A 27,812-nucleotide genomic window follows, 5' to 3' on the forward strand; every position below is an offset into this window, starting at 1 on the left:
TTTTATTGGTTTGTCTTTTTTTTGCTAGACCTCATTTTATTTTTCGGCTTTGGTGGTGGGGATACATTATCACGCCCAGAGCGTTTTTCAAAGGTTATTGGCTGCTGTCTCTTTGTCTTTTCATCAGTTTATCTTCCCACTGTTCACACGCAACAGTGGCCATTTGAATATGCGTTTGTTCTGATGAAACCTTTAGCTCTTTTATTTAAAGTTAGAGCTAACATTGATAACGTTTTCTGGATATTAGTTTTTATTGACTGCAAAATTCCCTTCTAATATGTTTGCTAAGGTCTCTTGTGTGAGTTGCTATAGGGTGCCCTTGTGGAAAAAAAGGGGCACTAAATTGAATAGTACTACTAAATATTAGTATTGAATGCAGATTTGATATCTTTAAAGTATTTACTTTTGCAGATAATATAATTACTAAAAAAAGACACAAAGGTGCACAGTGTAATAGTGATCATGCTGATAAGTCTCAGTTTAAACAAACCTCTAGTCCAGGCATTGTTTATTGATGGAACATTGCACATTACATATATTTATACAAAACTGTATGGTTAAAATCACAAGTGAGATTGCCCAAAACATTTTTGCACGTACAGTTTGGCACATTCCTCTCTGAACATCCTCTTTTGCTTCTGGACAATGAAAATACTGGATTCTTTGTTCAATTTATGAACAATTTCAAATACATTACAACATCAAGTCATATTTCCTGTGAAATTTAAAATAACCTTTTCTTTGCCCAGACCAAGTTTTCTTTGTACATAAAGACAAGTTTGTGTATGTTTGCATACTTTATCATAAGCACAAGAAACATAAAAGGCTTAATAGTTACAAAAACAAATACTTAGTATGTGAGTAAGTGAGTTTGGGCCCACTTTATATTAGTTGGCCTTAACTACTCCTTTACATAGGGAGTTTGAAAGACTCAAACTGAGCCCTGTCAATGGTGAGTTCCCAGACCCAACATCTTGATGTGGGTCAGGCTTGTCAGGCTAGGACAGGTGTGGTGGGATGAATGAGTTTAAGGGTAAGGTTATGGACAGGTGTGGTGGTATGGCTAAGTTTAAGGGTAGGGTTAGGGACAGGTGTGGTGGTATGGCTAAGTTTAAGGGTAGGGTTAGGGACAGGTGTGGTGGGATGGCTAAGTTTAAGGGTAAAGTTAGGGACAGGTGTGCTGGTATGGGTAAGTTTAAGGGTAAAGTTAGGGACAGGTGTGGTGAGATGGGTAAGTTTAAGGGTAAAGTTAGGGACAGGTGTGGTGAGATGGGTAATTTTAAGGGTAACGTTAGGGACAGGTGTTGTGGGATGGGTAAGTTTAAGGGTAAAGTTAGGGACAGGTGTGGTGGGATGGGTAAGTTTAAGGGTAAAGTTAGGGACAGGTGTGGTGAGATGGGTAATTTTAAGGGTAAAGTTAGGGACAGGTGTGGTGAGATGGGTAATTTTAAGGGTAAAGTTAGGGACAGGTGTGATGGGATGGGTGAGTTTAAGGGTAAAGTTAGGGACAGGTGTTGTGAGATGGGTAAGTTTAAGGGTAGGGTTAGGGACAGGTGTTGTGAGATGGGTAAGTTTAAGGGTAGGGTTAGGGACAGGTGTGGTGGGATGGGTAAGTTTAAGGGTAGGGTTAGGGACAGGTGTGGTGGGATGGGTAAGTTTAAGGGTAAAGTTAGGGACAGGTGTGGTGGTATGGGTAAGTTTAAGGGTAGGGTTAGGGACAGGTGTGGTGGTATGGCTAAGTTTAAGGGTAGGGTTAGGGACAGGTGTGGTGGTATGGCTAAGTTTAAGGGTAGGGTTAGGGACAGGTGTGGTGGGATGGCTAAGTTTAAGGGTAAAGTTAGGGACAGGTGTGCTGGTATGGGTAAGTTTAAGGGTAAAGTTAGGGACAGGTGTGGTGAGATGGGTAAGTTTAAGGGTAAAGTTAGGGACAGGTGTGGTGAGATGGGTAAGTTTAAGGGTAACGTTAGGGACAGGTGTTGTGGGATGGGTAAGTTTAAGGGTAAAGTTAGGGACAGGTGTGGTGAGATGGGTAATTTTAAGGGTAACGTTAGGGACAGGTGTTGTGGGATGGGTAAGTTTAAGGGTAAAGTTAGGGACAGGTGTGGTGGGATGGGTAAGTTTAAGGGTAAAGTTAGGGACAGGTGTGGTGAGATGGGTAATTTTAAGGGTAAAGTTAGGGACAGGTGTGGTGAGATGGGTAATTTTAAGGGTAAAGTTAGGGACAGGTGTGATGGGATGGGTGAGTTTAAGGGTAAAGTTAGGGACAGGTGTGGTGAGATGGGTAAGTTTAAGGGTAGGGTTAGGGACAGGTGTGGTGGGATGGGTAAGTTTAAGGGTAGGGTTAGGGACAGGTGTGGTGGGATGGGTAAGTTTAAGGGTAAAGTTAGGGACAGGTGTGGTGGTATGGGTAAGTTTAAGAGTAAAGTTAGGGACAGGTGTGGTGGTATGGGTAAGTTTAAGGGTAAAGTCAGGGACAGGTGTGGTGGGATGGGTAAGTTTAAGGGTAAAGTTAGAGACAGGTGTGATGGGATGGGTAAGTTTAAGGGTAGGGTTAGGGACAGGTGTGGTGGGATGGGTAAGTTTAAGGGTAGGGTTAGGGACAGGTGTGGTGGTATGGGTAAGTTTAAAGGTAAAGTCAGGGACAGGTGTGGTGGGATGGGTAAGTTTAAGGGTAAAGTTAGGGACAGGTGTGGTGAGATGGGTAATTTTAAGGGTAAAGTTAGGGACAGGTGTTGTGGGATGGGTAATTTTAAGGGTAAAGTTAGGGACAGGTGTGGTGAGATGGGTAATTTTAAGGGTAAAGTTAGGGACAGGTGTTGTGGGATGGGTAATTTTAAGGGTAAAGTTAGGGACAGGTGTGGTGAGATGGGTAAGTTTAAGGGTAAAGTTAGGGACAGGTGTTGTGGGATGGGTAAGTTTAAGGGTAAAGTTAGGGACAGGTGTGGTGAGATGGGTAATTTTAAGGGTAAAGTTAGGGACAGGTGTTGTGGGATGGGTAAGTTTAAGGGTAAAGTTAGGGACAGGTGTGGTGAGATGGGTCATTTTAAGGGTAAAGTTAGGGACAGATGTCGTGGGATGGGTAAGTTTAAGGGTAAAGTTATGGACAGGTGTGATGGGGTGAGGTGTAAGGGTAAAGTTATGGACAGGTGTGATGGGATGGGTAAGTTTAAGGGTAAAGTTATGGACAGGTATGGTGGGATGGGTAAGTTTATGGGTAAGGTTAGGGACAGGTGTGGTGAGATGGGTAAGTTTAATGGTAAAGTTAGGGACAGGTGTGGTGGGTGGGTGAGTTTAAGGGTAAAGTTATGGACAAGTTTGGTGGGATGGGTAAGTTTAATGGTACAGTTAGGGACAGGTGTGGTGGGTGGGTGAGTTTAAGGGTAAAGTTATGGACAGGTTTGGTGGGATGAGTTGGTTTATGGGTAGGGTTTGTTGTAAGGGAACTGCTAACAGTGTAATTATAGATGTAACTACAGAAATAAATTTCAGATTAATTACATCTAAGTAATTTGTACAAGTGCAAATTAAAAAATACATTTGTAAGTACAAATGTAAAAACATGTAAGTACACAATACGTTCATTGTATGAAATTATTAATTTAAATGTTAGTACATAGTAGTTAATTGGCTACCTAATATAAAGTGGGTCGAAGAGGTTTAATATTTTATACCTCTCTAGTCCATGTGTCCTTGTGTAAATATATGCCTACTTTCAATAACATCTTATATAAACATGAAGCACTCTGTAATTATTTCAACCATCTGAAAGGCATTTATATAAGCTTTACTTCACTTAAAGCTGAATCATTCGCTTTTTGGTGTAAAAGTTGGGGGTCAGATGTTTAATGTTTCTGTCTCAGTTTTCAGGGACCATTCTCTGTGATGAGACCAACATCCGAAGACTGTTTCCTTTTTAGGAAATGCATATCCAAATTACAGACAGCATGGTGAAATCTTGTTGATTAATCCAACAGATTTCTCCCCAGCACACATGGCTTGTACTTCCAAGAAGGACCATCTGTGTCCATCTAGAACAAGATGCACATGGAGGAACTTGGCAGATGGCAGAGGACCGTTGTGAACACTTTCTCCATTCCATAAGTTTGCAGACCAAGTGTTCTGCTAGCCTTGGTGGTCTTTGGACTACCTCAGCCTGCTCATTTTCTGTCAGAGAACCACGCTAGCCGTGGCGCAGTTGTTAGCAGGAATCCCGATGCCAATCCGTTTATGGCAGGTAAACATCTTCCGCAGTTCCGCCCTGAAACGATCATGCAGCCATGCGTATAAAAATGGGTTACAACAAGATGAACTCATTCCACACAAGTGACACAAAAGCTGGATCAACAGGAAGTAGCGCTTGTCGATCAGGTCTATATCAATGTCCCGAAGAACATTGAAGACGCTAAGTGGCAGCCAACAGATCCCAAAAGCAGCGACGACCAAGGACACCAGGCGAAACGTCTTGCGTTTCCGAGCCCGCTGGGCTTCCGCTTGGCTCTGGGTACGATGACCCGGCACCACGCAATTGCGAAGCTTCACCGAAATGCACAAATAAGAGATGCAAAGAGCAGACAGTGGAAGAACATAGGTGATGAAGAGCATGCTGTAACCATAGACTAGTCGCTCTCTCTCCTGACCCATCCAGAACTCCTCGCAGATGGTGAAACCTTCGTCCTTGAACTCCACATGGTATGTGTGGGCCACAGCAGGAGCTACCAGACCACATGACAGAATCCAGATCCCAGACAGAAGGTACGTGCAGGCCAGAACTGATATGCGTTTCTTCAGTGGATGAACTGTAGCATAATATCTGGAAGTTAAAAGGACAGATCAAGGCAACAAGTTACGGCATTGATCTCACGTCTGTATCTGATGTAACAGTTCAACACCTCTTCTATCATGAGCAGATTTTTTAATTTCGGTTTCAGTGGGATACTCCACCCCAAAATAATAAAATAAAATAATTACTTAAACTAAACTTATGCAAACACACTGCATTAAACCAAATACACAAAGTAATGTTCTTTTTAGAACCGTCATATGACCCCTTTAACAGAAAAGCAAGCATAGGCTATTGCACTATTCCCGAGCGAATCTTGACCGGGGGGTGGAATTTAACATAGGCTGGCCACACACTTGAAGATTCAATGTTCCACACAAGACACACTTTCCTGAAACAAAAGCCTCTTTCCAACTGTAATCGCGTGTCTGTGATGATTATATTTCACTCGCATTAAACACACTCGCTACACACACCTCAAAGCGGAAATATTTTAGCTTTGTCACTGAGTGGAGTTTATTTCAGGTAATGTGGTGCGACCATAGACTGTAAAAAAAATATAGACATAGTGTCCATGACGTGACCCATAGGATTCTGAAGAGCCGTTTTTAAGTGTAAAGTAGGATCGAGCTGGCCGTTGCCATCTTGCCAGTGTGTCATTGCGTGTCACGTCCAGATAATAGAAAAGGGAAAAATTTGCTGTATAGACCAAAACCACAATTTGTACGAGGCTGTAAACATGTTTTTTTTTTCTTCTGCTGTAAAGTTGAGCATTTTAACATGGGGCTTAATTAGATTCTCCCTCCAGGATCCTGCCCCTAGTGGCCAGTTGATGAATTGTAGTTTAAGCTACTTCCATATTGGCTTCAACAGAAACTGGGGCTGCATCCGAAATTGCATACTATGTGAGTAGGTACTACATTTGAGTTTAAATGAACTTTGCGACAGTTGAACAAGTATGTTCTATATAGTATGAATGAGTATACTATGAATGTACGTACTACATCTGCCATGTTGTCATTATCATGTGACCTATCAGCGGCAGTTACCATCACTTCCATTCATAAATCCCCAGGGGATAGTAAAGTGTCCATTGTATGCCCACTTCCGAATCTCGCCGGAAGTAGTCGGTCATCTGAGTACTTTTCCCCAACACGTATCAAAAACACTTTTCTTTTATTGTTCGGATGAAATATGCTAATTTTTGGAGATAGGAATTTTGGGTTTTCATGAGCTGCATGCCAAAATCATCAGTATTAAAACATTAATAGACCTGAAATATTTCAGTTGGAGTGCAACGAATCTAAAATATATGATTTTTTTATCATTAAATTATGGAAAATAATGAACTTTATCACAATATGCTATTTTTTTTAGAAGGACCTTTATATGAATTCAGACGTACTACTCAGTTACTCGGCATACTGTTTTTCACATACAATATAGTAGAGCAGTATGGGTGCGACTCGACAGGCACTGTGTGAGTCGACTCTTGCTAAGACACAATTCCATAAATAATCGATTCCTCAAATCGGGCGCATTGGGAACCGAGTCCTAAAAAGTGTCGTATTCACTTAAATTCAAGCCGGTCTCAAAAAATACCATTTGAAGTAACTCACACAGTGAAGCGGAGTGGCTAAAAACACAGTATTATACAGGTATTTTAAAAGTTCAACTTTTTTAACTTGACATGCCATTTTAAAAAAAAGTGAATCATCTGCGAGACGCTGAAAAAGACCTTCAAACAGGCCTAGTTTACATAGTCAAAAGCAAGTGCCATAAAAAGCCTTTAGGTCAGTTTAATATTGAGCATTTGATCAGTTTAGGGTATTTTCCACTAACTTTTCATTGTCAGTTCAAGCTTAGGTAACCTATTTGTATTGACAACACTTCGAAAACACTGTTTTTGAAATAAGAATGAGAAATATTATTTCTTAGGTTTGTGTTAATAAAGACAAAGTAAAAAGCTGAACCGAATGAGATATTTAACATTGTGTAGAGACATTCAGTGGGCTGTAAGAAACTGGATCAAAACAAGGCCTTTCAATGAGCTCTTTATTTGCTTCAAGGTGAGCAGACAGGACCCATTCCATGTCTTGCTTAAGAAGACACACTGCGAACAATGTGTTTCCTCTTCAATGGACAGACATTTCCTCGCCTCCAAATCCAGACTGGTTGAATGGGTCTGCTTCTAAAACCCGACAATTATATCAAGGGCTTTCAAAGGCGGTATTCACGTGGGTTTCTCTACATGTAAAAGCACAGAAGATGAACCACCAGTCCGCGTGCAGGAGGTGACAGCCTTGTCTGCACCAAAAAAAGCCTTGACTGTAAGGTAAATGGATTCTTAATGCACGTATTATACAACAAACCACCAATATTTCATGTTCTGGGGCTAACGTGCAGTTAGTATCATCATCCATCAGCGCTGGAGCGCTGGCATAGGGACGAGTGTGAAGGTTAAAGGCTTTACAAAGTAAAAAAGAAAAAAATCGTCTATAAATATATATTTTCAGCAATGGGGAAAACAAGTCCTGGTTTATTAGGCAACACATTATAACATTACTATTTACCAACAAACACTCAATGTGTGTGTGTGTGTGGGGGGGGTGAATCAATGTGGACCTTTACCGGAAGTCAAGCGTGTTCCAGGCTGTTGGATATAGCGTTGTATTTGAGGTTAAAATTTTTATATATATATATATATATATATATATATATATATATATATATATATATATATATATATATATATACGGCTGGATTTCTCACACAAACTGATCGTTTTGTGTCTTAAGATATCCGTGTGTCGTCATGAACCACAGGGCTCTTTGTGCATGTTGTCTAAGCATGTTTTTTTTTTTTTTGCTCTCATAGAATTGTTACCCATTCACATGCATTATATGACTGGCACACAGCAACGGTGGAGTTAAAATCTTCATTTGTGTTCTACTGAAGAAACAAAGACACCTACATGTTGGATGGACTGGGGGTAAGCAGAAAAACATCACATTTTCCTTTTTGGGTGAACTATCCCTTTAAGTAAAAGCAATATTATGAGACATGTTTTTTTTTAATGTAATTTTCTTTTTTGAGCTTTGAACAGTAGTTTCGGCAATAATTCAGCCGAATCCGCATGTTAAAGGTGCAATATGTAAAAAACAAAAATCATTAAAATGTCCAAAAACCACTAGGCCAGTGTTATATATTTTGTTCACTTGACTACTTACAATATCCCAAATGTTTCCAAATATTTATAAATCGTGAGAAAATTGCTATTTTAACCAAGGAACAGGGACATGTGAGGGAGTCGCCTGTCAATTACATCATATCTGTGTTACCCTCAGTTTTATTCTTTAGAAACGCTTTACTCTTATCAGTGTGAACATGTGTCATGACAGACGCCCAGCAAACGAACAGAGTAACGTATGTAACACTCGAATGTAATATGATAAACAAAGCTGCGTCACCTCATATTCATGACCGGAAAGGCGGAAATGGTGCCGGCGACTGTAGCATAATGTAAGTTGCGTCACCAAAGCTGCGTCACCTCATATTCATGACCAGAAAGGCGGAAATGGTGCCGGCGACTGTAGCATTATTACATAGCATAATGTAAGTCCCGCTGCTCGCAAGGTGTGTGTTTGTTTAACAATCGCTCCAGCAGCCTTGCTCAGCTCCCACAACACTCGGTCCTGCTCTGCTTCATACTACAGTAACGTTGACACTTAAATGCATGACTGTTTCGCCAAACATTCTTACATATTTGGGTCGTTAGCGACCCGGATCTATATTAAACATGGATAGACCTCTACCTGTCATGATAATATATAAAACTCCTGATGTTAGAGTAACACTTACAGAAGAATAAAATAAAACCTATTTCGTTACCTTTTGGAGCTTGGAAGGATTTAGTTTGAGCAGATGTTTAATACCATCATCATATGACCTCGTCAGAGCTCGTTTGCCAGTATATTCAGCATCTGTCTCATATTCGCGATTTCGAGCATATTCTCCAAACTCCTTTTCAACGTCAAAATTAATATTTTTATCACTGACAGCTTCTTGAGCACATCCATCATCAAGAGACAGTGACACTAATATTTGATTGTGTTTAGTTCTTCCTCTCTGCAGTAAATCACTGAGACATTTCAAGTTTTGCAGATTATAATTATTATTGTTTCGTTTTCTGTCAGAGGTAACTATGAGTGAAACGTCACTTCATCATTGCGTATCACACATTGCCACCTCGTGGAATAAAGGTGAATTGTGCCCTATTTCGTCATTATAGATTAATTTATCATTGTGCAAACAAAATATACTTACAATCCTACACACCTTGGGTCGTTAGCGACCCTATACAATTTTGACAAAAAAACAAGTGAAAAAACAGGCATTTAATTATAATTATTTTTTCTTGTTATATTGTTTAAAATGGATTGATTGAGGAATACTAAGAATGTTGATGTCTAACTTTTAAAAAATAATGAGGAGCAGGGTAGTGAATGACGTCTCGGGTCGGTAACGACCCAAGGTATATATTTAAGGGTTAATAAGCGAAAGCTGTGAGATTCTGCGCTCAAACTTGTCATCTAAATATGGCTTTGTTTTGAACCTCCAGCTGATGGAAAAGTTACATGGCGCACCTTTAAATATACACAACAAAACCCCCAGGATGCTAGTTAACATTGATGCAATGAATTAATCACACTGTCAAGAAACACAAGACTCAGATGCATCGCTCACCTATCCACTCCGATGGCTGTCAGTGTGAACACTGACACATACACGGTCACAGGCTGAATGAGGAACACCAGGTAGCACATGAATCTTCCAAAAACCCACCCGCGAGGATTAAAAGCATACGCCAGGGTAAAGGGCACACAGGTGGCACACATCAGCATGTCGGAAAAGGCCAGGTTACCGATAAAGAAGTTGGTTACATTGTGCATTTTTTTGGTGTGGCAGATGACGTAAAGCAGCAGATAGTTCCCGAAAACTCCCACCAGAACCACAAGAGCGTAGCAGGGGATGATGAGAGGTTTGAAAGACTGAAGGAGCTCCACGTCAACAAACTGTGGATTCCACTTAGTCGTGTTCGTCGACTGCAGCACGACCTCATAGATTTGACCCACGCTGGAATTTTCCATGGTAACGTTTTCCATGCAAGACGAGGGCACGGGAGTGCTGAGCCATTCACCACCACTGCCATCCATCCTGGAATACTGCTTCAGAGACCTGAAGGGTTTTGGGATATTGATAAGGAAAGAGATACATGTTGATTAGCTTTCTTTATAAATCAACTCTTTAGCTCAAATTTAAACCAGTAACAGATGGGCTGAAATGGCCATGAAACCACTTGAGTATGTCCTGCGGGGGCGTGCGATGCATAACATGCAGTTCACACCACATAGGTGCTAGTCTGGTTGGCTCATATAACAAATGTTATAAAGTTTTTCAAACTCTAATGAGCACAGCCATAAATTTCATCGAAAGTTCCTGTTCCCTGTACTGACCCACTTTCCGCATAGAAAGAGAGGCAGAAAGCACTCCTAAAAGCCCTTCAATACAGCCTTGATTTACTTCGGAAGTCAGGTTACTCGTAGAAATGAATCAGCGGGACTCAGATTTGTGCGTTTCTCTCAATATACAATATGCTCTGTCAGTCCAAACAGCAGTAAACAGAAACATCTAAAGACACTAATAAATGAAAGCCAGCCTGATTTGAGTCATAGATGTGTCTCGGCTGCCATCGCACATGTGCTTTGCCGTTTCAAAGGCTGCTTTCCATTGAAATGCAAATAAACCTCATTCACAGCGCCCTTTAATTAACTGATTAAATGGTTCATAGATTAAGCATAAATGCTCTTTGGCATCTCCTGTAACAAGCAGTGATTGTGATTGCTGTTTTGTTTCTCTATCATTAAATGCCTACATTTATGTGAATGCTCTCTCTCTCTCTCTCTCTCTCTCTCTCTCTCTCTCTCTCTCTCTCATTGTCATCTTCTATTGTGGATTTTTGCATTTGACACGCATTCAGAAATACCCATTTGACAGTGATCAATTTCAGCAATTAATTTTAAACAGAACGAGCTGTATTATTTAATTATCCTAAACCTTCACATTCGAGGATAACATGGGATAGATAAGCCAAGGCTGTCGATTGGTTGAGTTAGATGAACAATAAATTAACAAATTAACAACATAATATTCAATTACATCTTGAATATTTGCAGTGATTTGAAATTAAGTGATTTGAAATTAAGTGTTAATTGCATATCTCAGTAATCTCATCAGGCCTGGCTTCATAGATAGCCTGGCTTAGATGAATGCTGCTATGCACCTTGAGACATAATGGCACTGACATATTTTAAGATACACTCACCTAAAGGATTATTAGGAACATCTGTTTAATTTCTCATGAATGCAATTATCTAATCAACCAATCACATGGCAGTTGCTTCAATGCATTTAGGGGTGTGGTCCTGGTCAAGAAAATCTTCTGAACTCCAAACTGAATGTCAGAATGGGAAAGAAAGGAGATTTAAGCAATTTTGAGCGTGGCATGTTGTTGGTGCCAGACAGGCCGGTCTGAGTATTTCACAATCTGCTCAGTTACTGGGATTTTAACGCACAACCATTTCTAGGGTTTACAGAGAATTGTGTGAAAAGGGAAAAACATCCAGTATGCGGCAGTCCTGTGGGCGAAAATGCCTTGTTTTTGAGTTGCTAGGCAACGTGGGGGAGAGGACGCTGGCGTTGTCTGTTCGGCATTTCTCCACCCACAAACCATGTTAACTGTACTATTAGATTATATTTTATTTTATTTTATTGTTTTTGTGACTAGTCTAACAGTCAGAGCAACAATTGGGACTGTTGCTGATTGCTGGCAGCCACTGAGAGGACGTTGTCTGCCGTTCGTCGTTCTTCGCCGCTTCTCTGATGTTTATGTTTGAACTGTTGCGGTTGCTTCTGGTTTGAAGGACATTCAATTCAATTCAAAAGATGTTGCTTGCTGCTTCTGTTCTGGGTGTCAGCTGCTCTCTGGGTGTCTCCCTCGGGCTTGAGCTGCATGCAGGCACGCTGGAAGCCGTTTCATTCCGGGGGGGCTGACAGTTGGGTCGGAAAATGTGCGACGTCATTTTGTTGTCGGTGGCGACCAGAGAGGTGTTGTAGTAGAACCACCCTTTACCGTCAAAAAGCAAGGACCCACCGCCCCAGATTATTGTTGTTTAAAATTAATTACTTGTTAAAACCTGAGAATGCCATGGGCGTCGGAAGCAAAACTGTGGGTGGTCTCAGAATTTGTTTTTTGCTGGAGTAATGTATATGCCATTAACATTACATACAAATATACCGCAGTTTACTAAACGATTGATTGCGCCAGACAAAATTATGGAAATCACTGGCTATAGAGTAGGGGTAAGATGCATATCATCAAGTTTTGACGCAAATCGAACAGAGGTTCGAATCCGCCTTTTGCCGAACTCTCTCTACTTCCGTTTCACATCACATATCAGATCGGAAAGGCAATTTTATTTTCAATAAAAATGGAGAGAATATAAGAAAAGTGGAAAAAAAAGAGTCAACACCTAATACGTTTTTCTCGGTTAGGGCAGGTAAACAGACGTGTTGAATTAGAGACGATAAAAGTGAGTGAATCCAATATCATTGGTCTTAAAAAGTGGGTGGGTCCTCGCGACACCCAATGGTTCCGACGCCCATGGATCATACACAGACACGTGTTAATCATCACTCATAAAGCATTCATTTTATTTGTGTTCATAGGCTCATGTTTGTAAAATATTATGTGACCCGACCTCAGCAGACTGGTGAGAGTACATGTTAACGTCCAGCTGACAAACCTTGCGGATGTCTGAACAGAGTTTGTGTCGGTGTCAAGGTCAGCGTCGTTGTTGTTTACATATTTATTTGAGAAGATTTTACTTTTCTTAACCGTGTTAAGAGTAACGTTACTCAAAAAAACGTCTAAAAATAGGTTTCTGCTGCTTATTGCTAGCCATGACCAAATGAGAGTGAGTGAGGTGACGTGATGGTGACGAAAACACTTTCTGAGGAATTATTAAAATAATTAAATCATTAGTTTATATCTTATCCACTGCCCATTATTTTAATCCCATATCAAACACAGTATGTTATGTCAGTCTATTTTAATTTTATTTCATTTCATGTTTTTAAATACAATATAATTTTAGTCCACATATTAAAATTGCAGCCCCCGCAGCACCCCCCTTCCCGCGCTACTGGCTGGATGGTGGCTGAAGTTTGCACCGGGCTAGCGTCATCAGCGTCCGGCGTGATGTTGGGTTGTTCTGCTTCTGTCGGCTGCATCACTTTTCTGTCTTGCACTGCGGCCGTGGAACGGCTTGGACTTCTGCGCCGACCCCGGTGTGTCCACAAAAGTGCCCAGTAAACTTTGTCTGCCTTCTTCACGTGGATGCGGCGATCCCCATCGTCTGAATCATCATGAAGACCCATCATCTGGTCTTCAGCTGTCATGCCTCGACGACGTCATCAGGACACTGCCGAATCTGGGAATATGTAGCAACAGAGCCTCTAGCACTGGGAGAAATGTAAAACATGGAGTGGACCACAGTGTACTGGAACTTACAGAGACTTCCACCATCAGCTCTGTTTTCTGTTCACCATCAGCTCTGTTTTCTGTTCACCATCAGCTCTGTTTCTGTTCACCATCAGCTCTGTTTTCTGTTCACCATCAGCTCTGTTTCTGTTCACCATCAGCTCTGTTTTCTGTTCACCATCAGCTCTGTTTCTGTTCACCATCAGCTCTGTTTTCTGTTCACCATCAGCTCTGTTTCTGTTCACCATCAGCTCTGTTTCTGTTCACCATCAGCTGTTTTCTGTTCACCATCAGCTCGGTTTCTGTTCACCATCAGCTCGGTTTCTGTTCACCATCAGCTCTGTTTTCTGTTCACCATCAGCTCTGTTTTCTGTTCACCATCAGCTCTGTTTCTGTTCACCATCAGCTCTGCTTTCTGTTCACCATCAGCTCTGTTTCTGTTCACCATCAGCTGTTTTCTGTTCACCATCAGATCTATTTCTGTTCACCATCAGCTCTGTTTTCTGTTCACCATCAGCTCTGTTTCTGTTCACCATCAGCTCTGTTTTCTGTTCACCATCAGCTCTGTTTCTGTTCACCATCAGCTCTGTTTTCTGTTCACCATCAGCTCTGTTTCTGTTCACCATCAGCTCTGTTTCTGTTCACCATCAGCTCTGTTTTCTGTTCACCATCAGCTCTGTTTTCTGTTCACCATCAGCTCTGTTTTCTGTTCACCATCAGCTCTGTTTCTGTTCACCATCAGCTCTGCTTTCTGTTCACCATCAGCTCTGTTTCTGTTCACCATCAGCTGTTTTCTGTTCACCATCAGATCTATTTCTGTTCACCATCAGCTCTGTTTTCTGTTCACCATCAGATCTATTTCTGTTCACCATCAGCTTGGTTTCTGTTCACCATCAGCTCGGTTTCTGTTCACCATTAGCTCTGTTTTCTGTTCACTATCAGCTCTGTTTCTGTTCACCATCAGCTCTGTTTTCTGTTCACCATCAGCTCTGTTTCTCTTCACCATAAGCTCTGTTTACTGTTCACCATCTTCTCTGTTTCTGTTCACCATCAGCTCTATTTACTGTTCACCATCCGCTCTGTTTCTGTTCACCATCAGCTCTGTTTCTGTTCACCATCACCTCTGTTTCTGTTCAGTTTTCTGTGTCGGTTGATTGTTTGTATTATTCTATATTTTTTGTTATACTTTTTTTACCTTTATTGCACTTTTGAGATTCTTTGGAATAAAAAGTGCGTTATAAATAAAATCTATTATTAGTATTATTATTGTTGATGCTAGTGGTCAGAGGAGAATGGGCCGACTGATTCAAGCTGATAGAAGAGCAACTTTGACTGAAATAACCACTTGTTACAACCGAGGTATGCAGCAAAGCATTTGTGAAGCCACAACACCCACAACCTTGAGACTGATGGGCTACAACAGCAGAAGACACACCGCATACCACTTATCTCCACTACAAATAGGAAAAAGAGGCTACAATTTGCACAAACTCACCAAAATTGGACAGTTGAAGACTGGAAAAATGTTGCCTGGTCTGATGAGCCTCGATTTCTGTTGAGACATTCAGGTGGTAGAGTCAGAATTTGGTGTAAACAGAATGAGAACATGGATCTATCATGCCTTGTTACAACTGGACAGGCTGCTGCTGGTGGTGTAATGGTGTGGGGGATGTTTCTTGGCACACTTTAGACCCCTTAGTGCCAATTAGCCATCGTTTAAATGCTGCAGCCTACCTGAGGATTGTTTCTGACAATGTCCATCCCTTTAAGACCACCATGTACCCATCTTCTGATGGCTACTTACAGCAGGATAATGCACAATGTCACAAAGCTTGAATCATTTCAAATTAGTTTCTTGAGCATGACAATGAGGTCATTATAACTGCATTATATGCGGTCATGTTGGTGCATTATAACTATTGTCATTTTGGTAATCTGGCCCTTTGCAACAACATAGCCATGTTTCATTGCATTTGCCATCACTGCCAGTGTTTAATCCCAGTGTGGAATGGTCCTTTTCACAAGTTTTATGCCCCACAGAATATATTGTGAATATCTGAACACACAATATATCAAAAGAAAGAACAGTCCCTCTGTTTTATTCTAGCTTCATGCAATCTTTTTTTTTATCAAAAAATGTTTAGTTTAAAAAACTACATTTTGAGCAAAAAGCTAAGACATTGTGTTTTTGTCAAAGACTACATATACAGATGAGATTCAGAACGCTAATCAAAACATAGATGGAGAAAATCGAGTCCATCATAAAGCTGTTTTGATTTATATGCTGTTTAATGTTGATAATCGCATTATCTTACATGCATCTGCTGTTTCTGCTTCTTCTTCATCTGTGTTTTGATCAGTAGATTCAATACTCGTTCAAAAATGTGTAATATCGCCCGCTACCGTTTAAAAGGGAAAACATGGAAAGTAGGAAAATTTAATCAAATGCAGGGAAGCGTTCTCATAAAAGACAAGATAAAAGACAGGAAAATATCACTCACTGCACTTGACTGAATAACTTAAATAAGGGTCAAACTATATTTATACAGTGAAGACTATGAAGGGATGTTTTACATTTGATTACTTTTTTTGTAGCCTACCTGAAAATCTAATTTAGACCTGCATGAAAAACCTGAAAAGAACTGTTTTTCATTTATGTTTTATAATGTATTATATAAAGTACCAGTCAAAATTTTTGACACATCAGTGGTAAAGTGTCTAAACTTGTACTGCTACTGTACTATAATATACACATAAAGAATATCGACCGATATGTCGATATAAGAGAAAGTGTAGAATTTCTTTTATTTTTATTCCCTAATATCAGTATCGGCCCCAAAAAACCCATATCAGTCAGGCTCTAGTTCCTACAGTAATCCTAAATGAAAAAACTGCTCTAGCTACATTCTATCGTCTCCGAAGATAACATTTTTGTCCTGTGTCGGCCACCGTAGCTTTAGCCTGGGTTTAGCTCAGGTGTGTTTTGCTGGAGATAAACTCAACAGGAAAGGGGAGCTCAAGGGCCAGAGTTGAGAACCCCTGCTCTGAACCATATTTATTTCCCAGATCTAATCTGCTAAATGTATAAGACTGTAAGGACTGAATATATCATGATTATAAACAGTAACATCATGATTTTCTGTAAAGTTGCTTTGAACATTTATTGTGAAAAGCACCAAATACATTTGACTTTTTTTCTTTTTTTTTTAGATATAAATCACAATTACTTTTTTCTATTTTCTTGTATAAATTAAAGACGGCTTCCATATAGTTTGTCCAAATTATTGTTTCTCTGGAAAAAAAACTACAAAAAAACAACACCTCTTTATTATTTATGGAGTCTTTTTTAGGCTATATATTCCAGGTATAAAAAACCACAGTGACCAGAAACTTGCATTACTGTTCACTTGTATTGCACTCTGATTAAAACAGCTCATGATATCTATATATTATGATCTAATAGGCAGGCATGAATGTGCGTTATTCTAAGACTCCAGCATGCTGTTAGTTTCTTTAAACCGCTCGGGGTGGTTCCATCCCATCCCTGTGGGTGCTTCAATTATGCTCAGCCGATAAAAACAGACTAATGGAACTATTGAGGTGCTCTTTGCGCGTTACGCGAGAGCCCAGGTGAACAAACAGAATAAGTGTTCCTGCTGTTTACCATACAATGCTGTCAACAGATTTTAAATGAGACAAACCAAAAATAGCTGAAACAACCTAAATACAAAATAATTAAATAATAATAAAACAAAGCTGTGGCGAGCAATGCAGCACAAAACATTAAATGGACAGAAATAGCCAAACTTTAGCAAAAATTACTTCTAAAACATTACTATCACCATTCACCATGTTCCTAATTATGTAGACAGAAAAGTCAAAATCACAATCTGTCAGCAAGAAGCTGTTCGTTTCAAGTCTGTTAGGCGCTCTTTTGAGGGCTTTGAAATAAGTAATTCAAGGCCTTATTAAAATCTTTATTAAAATAGGGCTATAACATAAAAAAATCACAACTGAAAGCTTCCCATCAGGGTGTGATGCCTTCATTTTCTCGCGGCAGTAGGTCATCGTGACTTTTATTGTTATAGGCCTCATGTGAAAGCCTTTTTCATTTCTATCATGCATCAGATGCTCAAATCATAACCAAAGACGGCAGCTCACTGCAAGGAAAAGAAATGGGAAGAATACTCGCAAAAGAAAGTCTTCCGCGCTGCCTGACCTCATCAGCACCGCGATCCCCCAACCAGACCCTCAGCAACGAGGGCTCTTCAACAGCATGTCCCTGAACCAGTGAACATTTTGTCAGAACCTCTAGTAAATGATGTTATTTTGTTTAGTTGTCTAATGTTGTTTCTTTAAAATCGTGAGAGAATCACAATCTCAACAAAAAATTGTTAAAAATAAAACTCAATTTATCTAAAATCGTGAAGCGCTAATCTACAGTATGCAATATAGGACGCAGCGTTCTCTGTGCCCATCATACACTACATGATTTCTAGATAAAGTCTATCAACTCTGACTGCCCAAAATATGCAGACTGGCAATGATTTTCAGCAACTTTTTGGTGACTTTAAATCAGGGCAAACATCTATGGCAAGAAACTTCCTATCCTAAAGGAGCAATGTGCAAAATTCAGAAACTCTTGTTATTAATGACACAGGTGGCCATTACGTGAACTGCAGCCAGCAAGGTGATGATTAATTAAATAAATCATATTTTTTGACTGAATAACATTATGCGAACCATCCCTTTAAGCTCTACAACACAGCCTCGTCGAAGGATTTGTTTCCCTTTTTTTTTTTTTTTTTTACATTTTCTGTGAAATCTTTCCTATATAGTGACACCTTTTCCTACCCTGACAGCAAATTAAACATGAGAGGGAAACCATCAAATATATGACAGCATGCATTGTTCAAGCAACAATTCCTCTTCTCAAAAACAACTTTTGTTTTCGTTTTAAATGCAAATTAAATTGATCAATTGATCTAGTGTCAGAAAAGACCTTCTCAAAGCCTTTGACATCTTTTGTCTATCTTAACACATTCAGTTCCATTTCAACTGCTTTTGTTGTGAATCAGTCTCACAGACTTGCCTCAGAAGAAGGGAGATTGAAATCAATTTTTTTGTTAACCAGAGCAGTGAAGTAAATCATATAGATTTTACTATATGTTCACTTTTTCTAAACAAAAAGTTATGTTTGGTACACAGATACGAAACACCATTTAATGCCATTTACTGTCAAAACACAAAAAGATGTGCTTAAAATTATGATAAGGAGAGACTAGGTATGATTAGGGAAGTTGGGTACAGTTGTAACACAAATCACTGATAAGATAGGAGTCATCTGACAGTTTCAGTTTCCTCTGGCCTCCTTTATAATCCCACATTGAGGTTTTCCAGTCTGTGTTGCTCCTGAAACTACAGCAGAAAATCAAAATCTGAGGTAAGAAAAGGTTTGTTTAGTACTTCCAACATTGTAGATAATGTTATATGAGTTATCCTGCTAATTTCAAAGCACCATGCTAATACAGCTAGCTAAATAATGAGTGACACTGACGGGTTAGGTTGTAACACGTGTTGTAACTATACACACATAAAACAAAGAGCATTTTTGTGATTTTAACAATTCTACAGAATGCCTACATTTATGTTTATTCTCTCTCTCTCTCTCTTTCTCTCTCTCTCTCTCTCTCTCTCTCTCTCTCTCTCTCTCTCACACACACAAACACACACAAACACACACACACACACACACACACACACACACACACACACACGAATCTGCACAAACAGGCATGACAGGCATGCAGAAAAAAATGCAAACACAGACAATATGCACATTCACTCCCCATATTCACACATATTTTATTGTTGCAGCCATTCATTTAAAATAAAACTGTGCATTTTGTCTACGCGTTACAACACATTCCAGTAGTGTGGTAGTAATTTTTCTAGTAATTTGTATCCAGTATTTTGGAATAATTCAATATTTTGGATTAATTTTCGCAATCTTTACAACTCGCAGCAAACTATCTTGGAAAATGGTTTACATTACGTGGCTGGAAAAAATTGCGGTTACTTTGATTTTGTTGAGACTTGGGAGAAAAGATGACAGGAATATTGTTGTCAAATGTAAAATTGTGGCATACACTGAAAAAACAAGTGTGTTGGATTTACATTATTTAATTGTGATTGAGACATTTAATTTAGTTAATCATTAAAGCAGCACTTGGTAACTTTTGCTCTCGGGGTCCCCCTACAGTAAAAATAATGTCTTCAACTACTGTCGTAAGCTCTGTCCTCCTACAACAGGGGATGCCATCACGTGTGCATTTATTGACATGACAACCCTGATTGCCCTGAACTAGTGATGCACGGGTCGTCTCATAGCCCGCGGACCCCGTATGTCTATTTAATGGTCGCGGGTGCGGGGCGGGTTGTAAAAATATATACAGTGGTGCGGTGCGGGCCAAATAACTTCATAAAAGCGTCCCGCGGGTCGGTGCAGCACTAACAGTTACCCTCACTGCAAGAGGAGTTCAGAGTTCTTCTGGCGGCGCGTGTGAAATGTCTTCATCCCAGGTAACGTTACAGTCAGTGGCATGTTTCAGCATGTCATATGAATATCATTTCATGGGTTTTATTTTTTTCAAATGCCAAATAATCGCGATACTTTTACAAGCCAGCGTCCTTATAGTAGTCTATTGGTTACCGTTTTACAGAATCTATATGATACTTCAGTTCAATGTTTGAGTGGTAGGTAATCACCGTAACAAGCCTGACAGCATCGGTCGGGCACGCCTCCTTCAGCTCACGCCGACGAGCAAACGCTGGCCCAATTTTGATCCTCGTCCTGCCTTTAATCCCATCGCTTTTTCGTTTCCTCTTATTACTTTCCTCCAACAAAACCTTTTCTTTCTTATTTGTCTCTGCTGCTTCGGACATGACTATATTAGGCTATCCGACGAACAAAGTTGGGCTCGCACGTCTGAATTTAAGGAAGTGTGGGTGTTGGTGAAAGTGACGTATATGTCGAGTCGAATTTTGTAGTTCTTTTTGTTCTCGGGTTACTACCTAAAACCCGAAGTTTAAAAGTACGATTAAAAACGATCCAGACCCCATCAAGCTATGGCAGACGTGTCATTCAACCTATTGTAAGTCGATTTATCATCACAAGAGTCTTGAAAATATATTATGAAGGTTGAAAAGTTACCTGGTGCTGCTTTAATTCACTTCAATTTCATATACTTTAATGTTACACAACTGAATTATAATACTACACTAGCTAGTCGACAAACTTCTAGCTATCAACAGCACACATTAGCATCTTAAATTCAAAGCATTAAAAGCTTCTTCAGCAAAGCCATTATGATATTAGTTGTATGAGTCCACAGACTAAGCAAATGCTCCACTCTTCTCCACAATGATAACCCACAATAATTTGAATTGTTCCAATAATTCCTACATAATTGAATATTAAACACAATCAAGTCCCTTTCTCATTTTGCTCAAAACATAGATATAAAAAAACACTTTTACATATAAAATATTATTTGATTTAGCGATATGCAAAGCATGCTGTGAACTAACAAGCCCCGCCCAGTCTCAGTTAATGCAACACAACACAATTGGATTAAGTTTGACTTCAATTTGACTTATATTTAAGTGGATTGAATACAATTAAGTTTTTACATGAAAATGTATAGCAATGGTGTTGCTTTAGCTCATTTTAATTAAACAATTTGAACAACCAGTAAAAATATATATTTTATCCGTGTTTCTTTATTCTGGCATTACATGTCTTGCCCATCTACATCCCATTGATTCCGATACAGTCTTGTTCAAAAGTTTACACACCCCTTGCACAATCTGTGAATAATTTAAACCAAATAAGAAAGATGATACAAAATGATTTGAACAGGATGATTTTTCTTATTTTGTTTAAATATCAAATTGTTTCATTTAGTACTGCCCTTCAGAAGCAACAGAAGATATTTATATGGTTCCTGGAAGACAAATATTGTTAAACAAATTAACAATTTACCTTGAACTTCAAATACAAAGAGAAACAATTGAAACATTCATGGATCATCCAAGTAACGGCACAGTATTAAGACTTAAGGGTACACAAAGTTTTAAATGGGGTATTTTTATAAATAAATTCAGCTATTTTTTGTCTTGTGGACTATATGTAAATATCTTTTATTTAAAATATCTTATTTAGGACAGTACTAAGTAAACAATAACATGCATTTTGTATGATCCCTCGTTTTGTTAAAATTATTCACATTTTCACAGATTCTGCAAAGAGTGTGAAACTTTTTACGCAAGACTATTAAGACTAATGCTATACGTTTACTTAATGTTTAGAATGTAAAGTACCATCAAGTGTTTATAATTACTTCCCATGGCGATTTTCTTTCATATAATATTGTATACAACAATTAGGCATAACATTATGACCTAATATTGTGTTGGTCCCCATTTTGCGGCCAAAACAGCCCTAACCCGTTTAGGCATGGACTCCACTAGACCCCTGAAGGTGTGGGTCTTCTCAAAAACCCCAACCATAGGTTAGACTGCCAAACTGACTGCTGTCCAGAAGGCCATCATTGACACCCTCGAGAGAGAGGGTAAGACACAGAAAGAAATTTCTGAACGAATAGGCTGTTCCCAGAGTGCTGTATCAAGGCACCTCAGTGGGAAGTCTGTGGGAAGGAAAAAGTGTGGCAAAAAACGCTGCACAATGAGAAGAGGTGACCGGACCCTGAGGAAGATTGTGGAGAAGGACCGATTCCAGACCTTGGGGGACCTGTGGAAGCAGTGGACTGAGTCTGGAGTAGAAACATCCAGAGCCACCGTGCACAGGCGTGTGCAGGAAATGGGCTACAGGTGCCGCATTCCCCAGGTCAAGCCACTTTTGGGCTACAGAGAAGCAGCACTGGACTGTTGCTCAGTGGTACAAAGTACTTTTTTTGGATGAAAGCAAACGTTGCATGTCATTTGGAAATCAAGGTGCCAGAATCTGGAGGAAGACTGGGGAGAAGGAAATGCCAAAATGCCTGAAGTCCAGTGTCAAGTACCCACAGTCAGAGATTGTCTGGGGTGCCATGTCAGCTGCTGGTGTTGGTCCACTGTGTTTTATCAAGGGCAGGGTCAATGCAGCTAGCTATCAGGAGATTTTGGAGCACTTCATGCTTCCATCTGCTGAAAAGCTTTATGGAGATGATTTGGTTTTTCAGCACGACCTGGCACCTGCTCACAGTGCCAAAACCACTAGTAAATGGTTTACTGACCATGGTATTACTGTGCTCAATTGGCCTGCCAACTCTCCTGACCTGAACCTGACTGCTTAGGTCCTGCTTAGGACTGCTTAGGTCCTACAGGTCCTTCTTATTTTTTGAGAAGGACCCGTATAACCAGTTATATAATATAGAGTCAGAATTGTGTTCTTTTTTTTTTAGCTAATCACAACACGTGCTGACCATTTTTCATATAAACATAATTTATTCTAAAAGAAGAAAATAAAAAAGGCCATGAAAATCACATTCAAACCATATTTTGTTATAATCATGTTTATTAGCTCCATGTTAGTTGTGTATGGAGACAGAAAGAGCACGGGATGTTTTGTCATCCAAATAAGGGAAGGAGTAATGTCAATATCTGACTAATGTATCTGCAGCAAAACATCGGATGAGTCGATGCAGCCATTCAAGGAGTCATAACAGCGATTGCAGAAGTGAAAACTCAGGACATAGAGGAGCCAGTAATGCTCATCAGATCACCTCATTTAGTGGAAAAAAAGAAATAATGATTACGGTCTAAAGAAATATAAGAAGCAAATGTGTGAATATACCCTTGAATTCAAAAAGAGGCACTCATGCAGTCAGAGTTTTAAGCAGAAAGGACACAATCACAAATTGTGTGGGGTGTAAAAGAATGTCATTTAATTACGGGCACTGGTGTAACAAATTACTGTTGGCAGGGCCAGAGTGTAATAAGTAAAGTAATAATATTACTTTTTAAAAGAGTAACGGGTGATGATTTTGACTTAATAGCCCAACACTGGTGTCTGATGTCTACATGCAGACATGCCTTAAAATAGACTGCTTTTATCCTAGAAGTTGGAATAGAAACAGAAAAGATTAATCTCTCTACAAGTCCCTTAATTCAGCTGTCCACTTTCTGCTGTTGTGTTTAATCATTTTGACTTCCCTTCGAGACAGCTGCCCTCAAAGGCTTCCGTCCAGGTCGTAAATCTGCAATCCCTGCCTCGCCAGGTCTGAAGCTGCCAAAACTTTAGTTGTGAAGGAATTTCATGAGCTGTTTATTCAAATCTCACTCAAGCATACGTGCCCCCCCATCTCTCTCTCTCTCTCTCTCTCTCTCTCTCTCTCTCTCTCTCTCTCTCTCTCTCACACACACACACACACACACACACACACACACACACACACACACACACACACACACACACACACACACACACACACACACACACTAACACAAGTGATGTTTGATTAAAGCTAATTAAACAAAAGTAAGGCTAAAGTGAATTAATTGCTCTTTTGAATTTTGTATTGTCTAAATCTCTTATGCAAGCTGAATCTGTCCATTGGACTGACCCGAGAACCATCTTATATAGTAGCCTACTTATAGATTTATGTAGTAAAAATACATCCCAAAAGGTTAGATGGTTATGGTTATATATATATATATATATATATATATATATATATATATATATATATATATATATATATATATATATATATATATATATATATATATATATGTCAGTGTAGCCTATGTGATAAAAGATAATATGTTCTACGTATTGAATAATTGCTTTATAGAAATGAGTCGTATAGGCTACTTCCCCCTGCTGGTTCTCACAAAATGTCAAAGCGCAACGAAGAGAGATTCATAAATGGAGGAGTTAACAGAACAACAACACATGTATCTTCTGTTCCATTGATAAACCGAATAATAGTAGGCTATATTGCAGAATAATGACTGAAGTATGAACCAAAATGTGCGTGAGCCATAGGCTACTTACCGTTCGAAAGAAAAAGCACTGAATCAAATTATTTGCTAACTTGAAGTATCCGTTAATCCATTCCATTAAAATCTTCTTGTCATTACTTAATGTCATGTGATGAGATGGCTGTAGCCTACTAGGCTACACTTTTTAAATAGCCTGCGACATAGGCTAATTATTCTTAATAGGTTATAGATTATATTATATTCATAAATCATGTTGTGTAGCTTATTTTAAACCGTATACTATATCTAGTGAAACTATTACTCGTGTAGCGTATGCTTTGGTTTTGTCCGTCCGAAATGTTTACTTTTTTAACCTTTTTACCACAGCCTATATTAAACTCACTATATCCAGGGTGGCTCTTGACAAACGCATGGAAAAGCTGAAAGACGATACAAAAAAATAAACAATAAAAACTTCTCACCTTTTGCAACAGGGACGCGGTTTAGTTGCTTCCCCCACGGATGCAGAGATTCCAAACAGCGGACTCGCGCTCGCCCTCGCCCGTTTATCATCAGATGCGCTACCGGACCTGAGTGAGAGCGTGAGAGTTGTGTTTCCAGCTGGAAGAGGTGGTGCCGCGCGGTGTGTGTGTGTGTGTGTGTGTGTTGTTCAATCTCTTTTTGAGTCCAATTATATTATGGTTAAATCCAGAGAGCTTTTTATTCCTCGACTTTTCAATTCTGCACATCGCACTTCTCATATCACAGTATATTCGGACTGGTTAACATTTAATTATCCTGTGCTGCTTTAACTCGCTCTGGCCAGTCAGATTTACACTTTCTAAATGACAGAAACCGAGATGAACAGTTTTTCAGCACAGAAAATAATAATTAAAGAGACAAGTATTTAAGAATGTGCATGGTTTGCAGCACTCATCGATTATAATCTGCCTTTAGAAGGGTAAAAAGATGCATGAAGATTGTTATTATTGAATTGTGTGTGTGTGTGTGTGTGTGTGTGTGTGTGTGTGTGTGTGTGTGTGTGTGTGTGTGTGTGTGTGTGTGCGCCCTTGTTTATATTACATTGTGGGGACCAAATGTCCCCATAAGGATAGTAAAACCTGAGATCACCTACATTGTGGGACCAGCCAGCGGTCCCCACTTTTCAAAGGGTTATAAATCATACAGGATGAGTTTTTATTTTTATTTTATTTTATTTATTTTTTGAGTGTGTGTGTGTGTGTGTGTGTGTGTGTGTGTGTGTGTGTGTGTGTGTGTGTGTGTGTGTGTGTGTACTTGTCTACCTATCTAACAGGGGACCTTGGCGTCGTTACACACTCACCAACAGGGGACCTCTGAGCCAAGAGGGGACATTTTTCAAGTCCCCTGTTGGTCATGCATTAAATCATGTGAAAATGAAGTAAAAAACTAAAGAAATGCTCTGGTGATTTTTTAAATGTTTGACCAAGTAAGGACCTACAGGTGTGTGTGTTTAAATAATGTTAAAATCAAGAAACAACACTCTGGTGAATTTTTAAAAATTTTGACCAAGAGGGGACCTAAGAGTGTGTGAGTGTTTAAGGCCATGCTCAGCAGCTCCCCTGTAGGCTGGAGCAGGAACTGTAATAGCCCTTAAACACACGTCGTTCACACACACACACTCCTCTATTGTTTGAATGGCCTGCTGTCCTCTGACTCTAGAGCTGCTGTTTAACAGACTGCTTACTAAAGGAACAAACATTATATAGATTATATCTCTTTACTAAATACCCTGACTAGTTTCAAACTTTGCATTACATTAAAATTAAATACTACAGGATCCAAGAAAAAACGATTAAAAAATCTAAACAACCAGGATGTAATTAGAAATACATCTGCCATCAAAATGTGTGTGTCCTCAGTTTCTACAAATAAATATAGTAAATACCATCCATCAGGGCCGTGGAGAGACCGTAAAACTTTATTAAATTATTAAGGGATCTCATTCAATGCTTTTGTAAACATTTTTTGTTTCTGTGTATATATATATAACATTTTAATGACAGTGGCCTATAATTATTGAAAAATAATGCATTATTTTATTTATATTAAAAAAAAGGTACGGTAAATGGGACAAACTTTGCATCTAAAGTTCTTTTAAACAAGTGTTAACATAGACATTATTAAAAACATTTTATTTTAGCCAAGTATTTGTAAAAATAATGTGTGACTTTTGGCCCATATAAAAGGCCCATCTTACCACCTTGTACATTTATGAGCTTTTTAAACTAACCACTTTTGATTTATTTATGTTTAACAAAATGATTCAGGTCCCCTGTTAGATAGTAAATCACAACGCCTGTGTGTTTGCTGTGACATTTCTTATCATCACAAACACACTGTAAAGATTTAGAGTTTTTACAGCAATACCTGAGTTTAAAGGGTTAAATCAAGCAGAAATAGCTCTCTAATGTATTAATTGCCGGTCATTATTGAATAGTGAATATGTTACACACACTGACTCAGGTCCCCTGTTAGATAGTAAATCACGACGCCTGTGTGTTTGCTGTGACATTTCTTATCATCACAAACACACTGTAAAGATTTAGAGTTTTTACAGCAATACCTGAGTTTAAAGGGTTAAATCAAGCAGAAATAGCTCTCTAATGTATTAATTGCCGGTCATTATTGAATAGTGATTATGTTACACACACACTGACTCAGGTCCCCTGTTAGATAGTAAATCACGACGCCTGTGTGTTTGCTGTGACATTTCTTATCATCACAAACACACTGCAAAGATTTAGAGTTTTTACAGCAATACCTGAGTTTAAAGGGTTAAATCAAGCAGAAATAGCTCTCTAATGTATTAATTGCCGGTCATTATTGAATAGTGATTATGTTACACACACACACTCACTCAGGTCCCCTGTTAGATAGTAAATCACGACGCCTGTGTGTTTGCTGTGACATTTCTTATAATCACAAACACACTGTAAAGATTTAGAGGTTTTACAGCAATACCTGAGTTTAAAGGGTTAAATCAAGCAGAAAAAGCTCTCTAATGTATTAATTGCAGGTCATTATTGAATAGTGATTACGTTACACACACACTGACTCAGGTCCCCTGTTAGATAGTAAATCACGACGCCTGTGTGTTTGCTGTGACATTTCTTTCATCATAAACACACTGCAAAGATTTAGAGTTTTTACAGCAATACCTGAGTTTAAAGGGTTAAATCAAGCAGAAATAGCTCTCTAATGTATTAATTGCCGGTCATTATTGAATAGTGATTATGTTACACACACACTGACTCAGGTCCCCTGTTAGATAGTAAATCACGACGCCTGTGTGTTTGCTGTGACATTTCTTATCATCACAAACACACTGTAAAGATTTAGAGTTTTTACAGCAATACCTGAGTTTAAAGGGTTAAATCAAGCAGAAATAGCTCTCTAATGTAT

At 39.2% G+C, this 27,812-nt stretch overlaps 1 protein-coding gene across 1 annotated transcript in view; it reads right to left on the bottom strand.

The window, feature by feature from the left end:
- Positions 1–4,159: 4,159 nt before the first annotated feature.
- The window catches only part of prlhr2a (prolactin releasing hormone receptor 2a), a 32,877-nt gene continuing 9,224 nt past the window's right edge, over positions 4,160–27,812 (bottom strand). The window contains exons 2-5 of the mRNA XM_067413250.1: positions 24,851–24,958; positions 14,878–14,934; positions 9,527–10,018; positions 4,160–4,810 (exon numbers count right to left, since the gene is read on the bottom strand). Coding sequence (XP_067269351.1) covers positions 4,168–4,810; positions 9,527–9,996 — 1,113 coding nt within the window. The 5' untranslated portion in view covers positions 9,997–10,018; positions 14,878–14,934; positions 24,851–24,958 and the 3' untranslated portion in view covers positions 4,160–4,167. The remainder of the gene's footprint in view (positions 4,811–9,526; positions 10,019–14,877; positions 14,935–24,850; positions 24,959–27,812) is intronic.

This window comes from Pseudorasbora parva, chromosome 13 (assembly GCF_024679245.1).
Source record: "Pseudorasbora parva isolate DD20220531a chromosome 13, ASM2467924v1, whole genome shotgun sequence".
Taxonomy (NCBI): domain Eukaryota; kingdom Metazoa; phylum Chordata; class Actinopteri; order Cypriniformes; family Gobionidae; genus Pseudorasbora; species Pseudorasbora parva.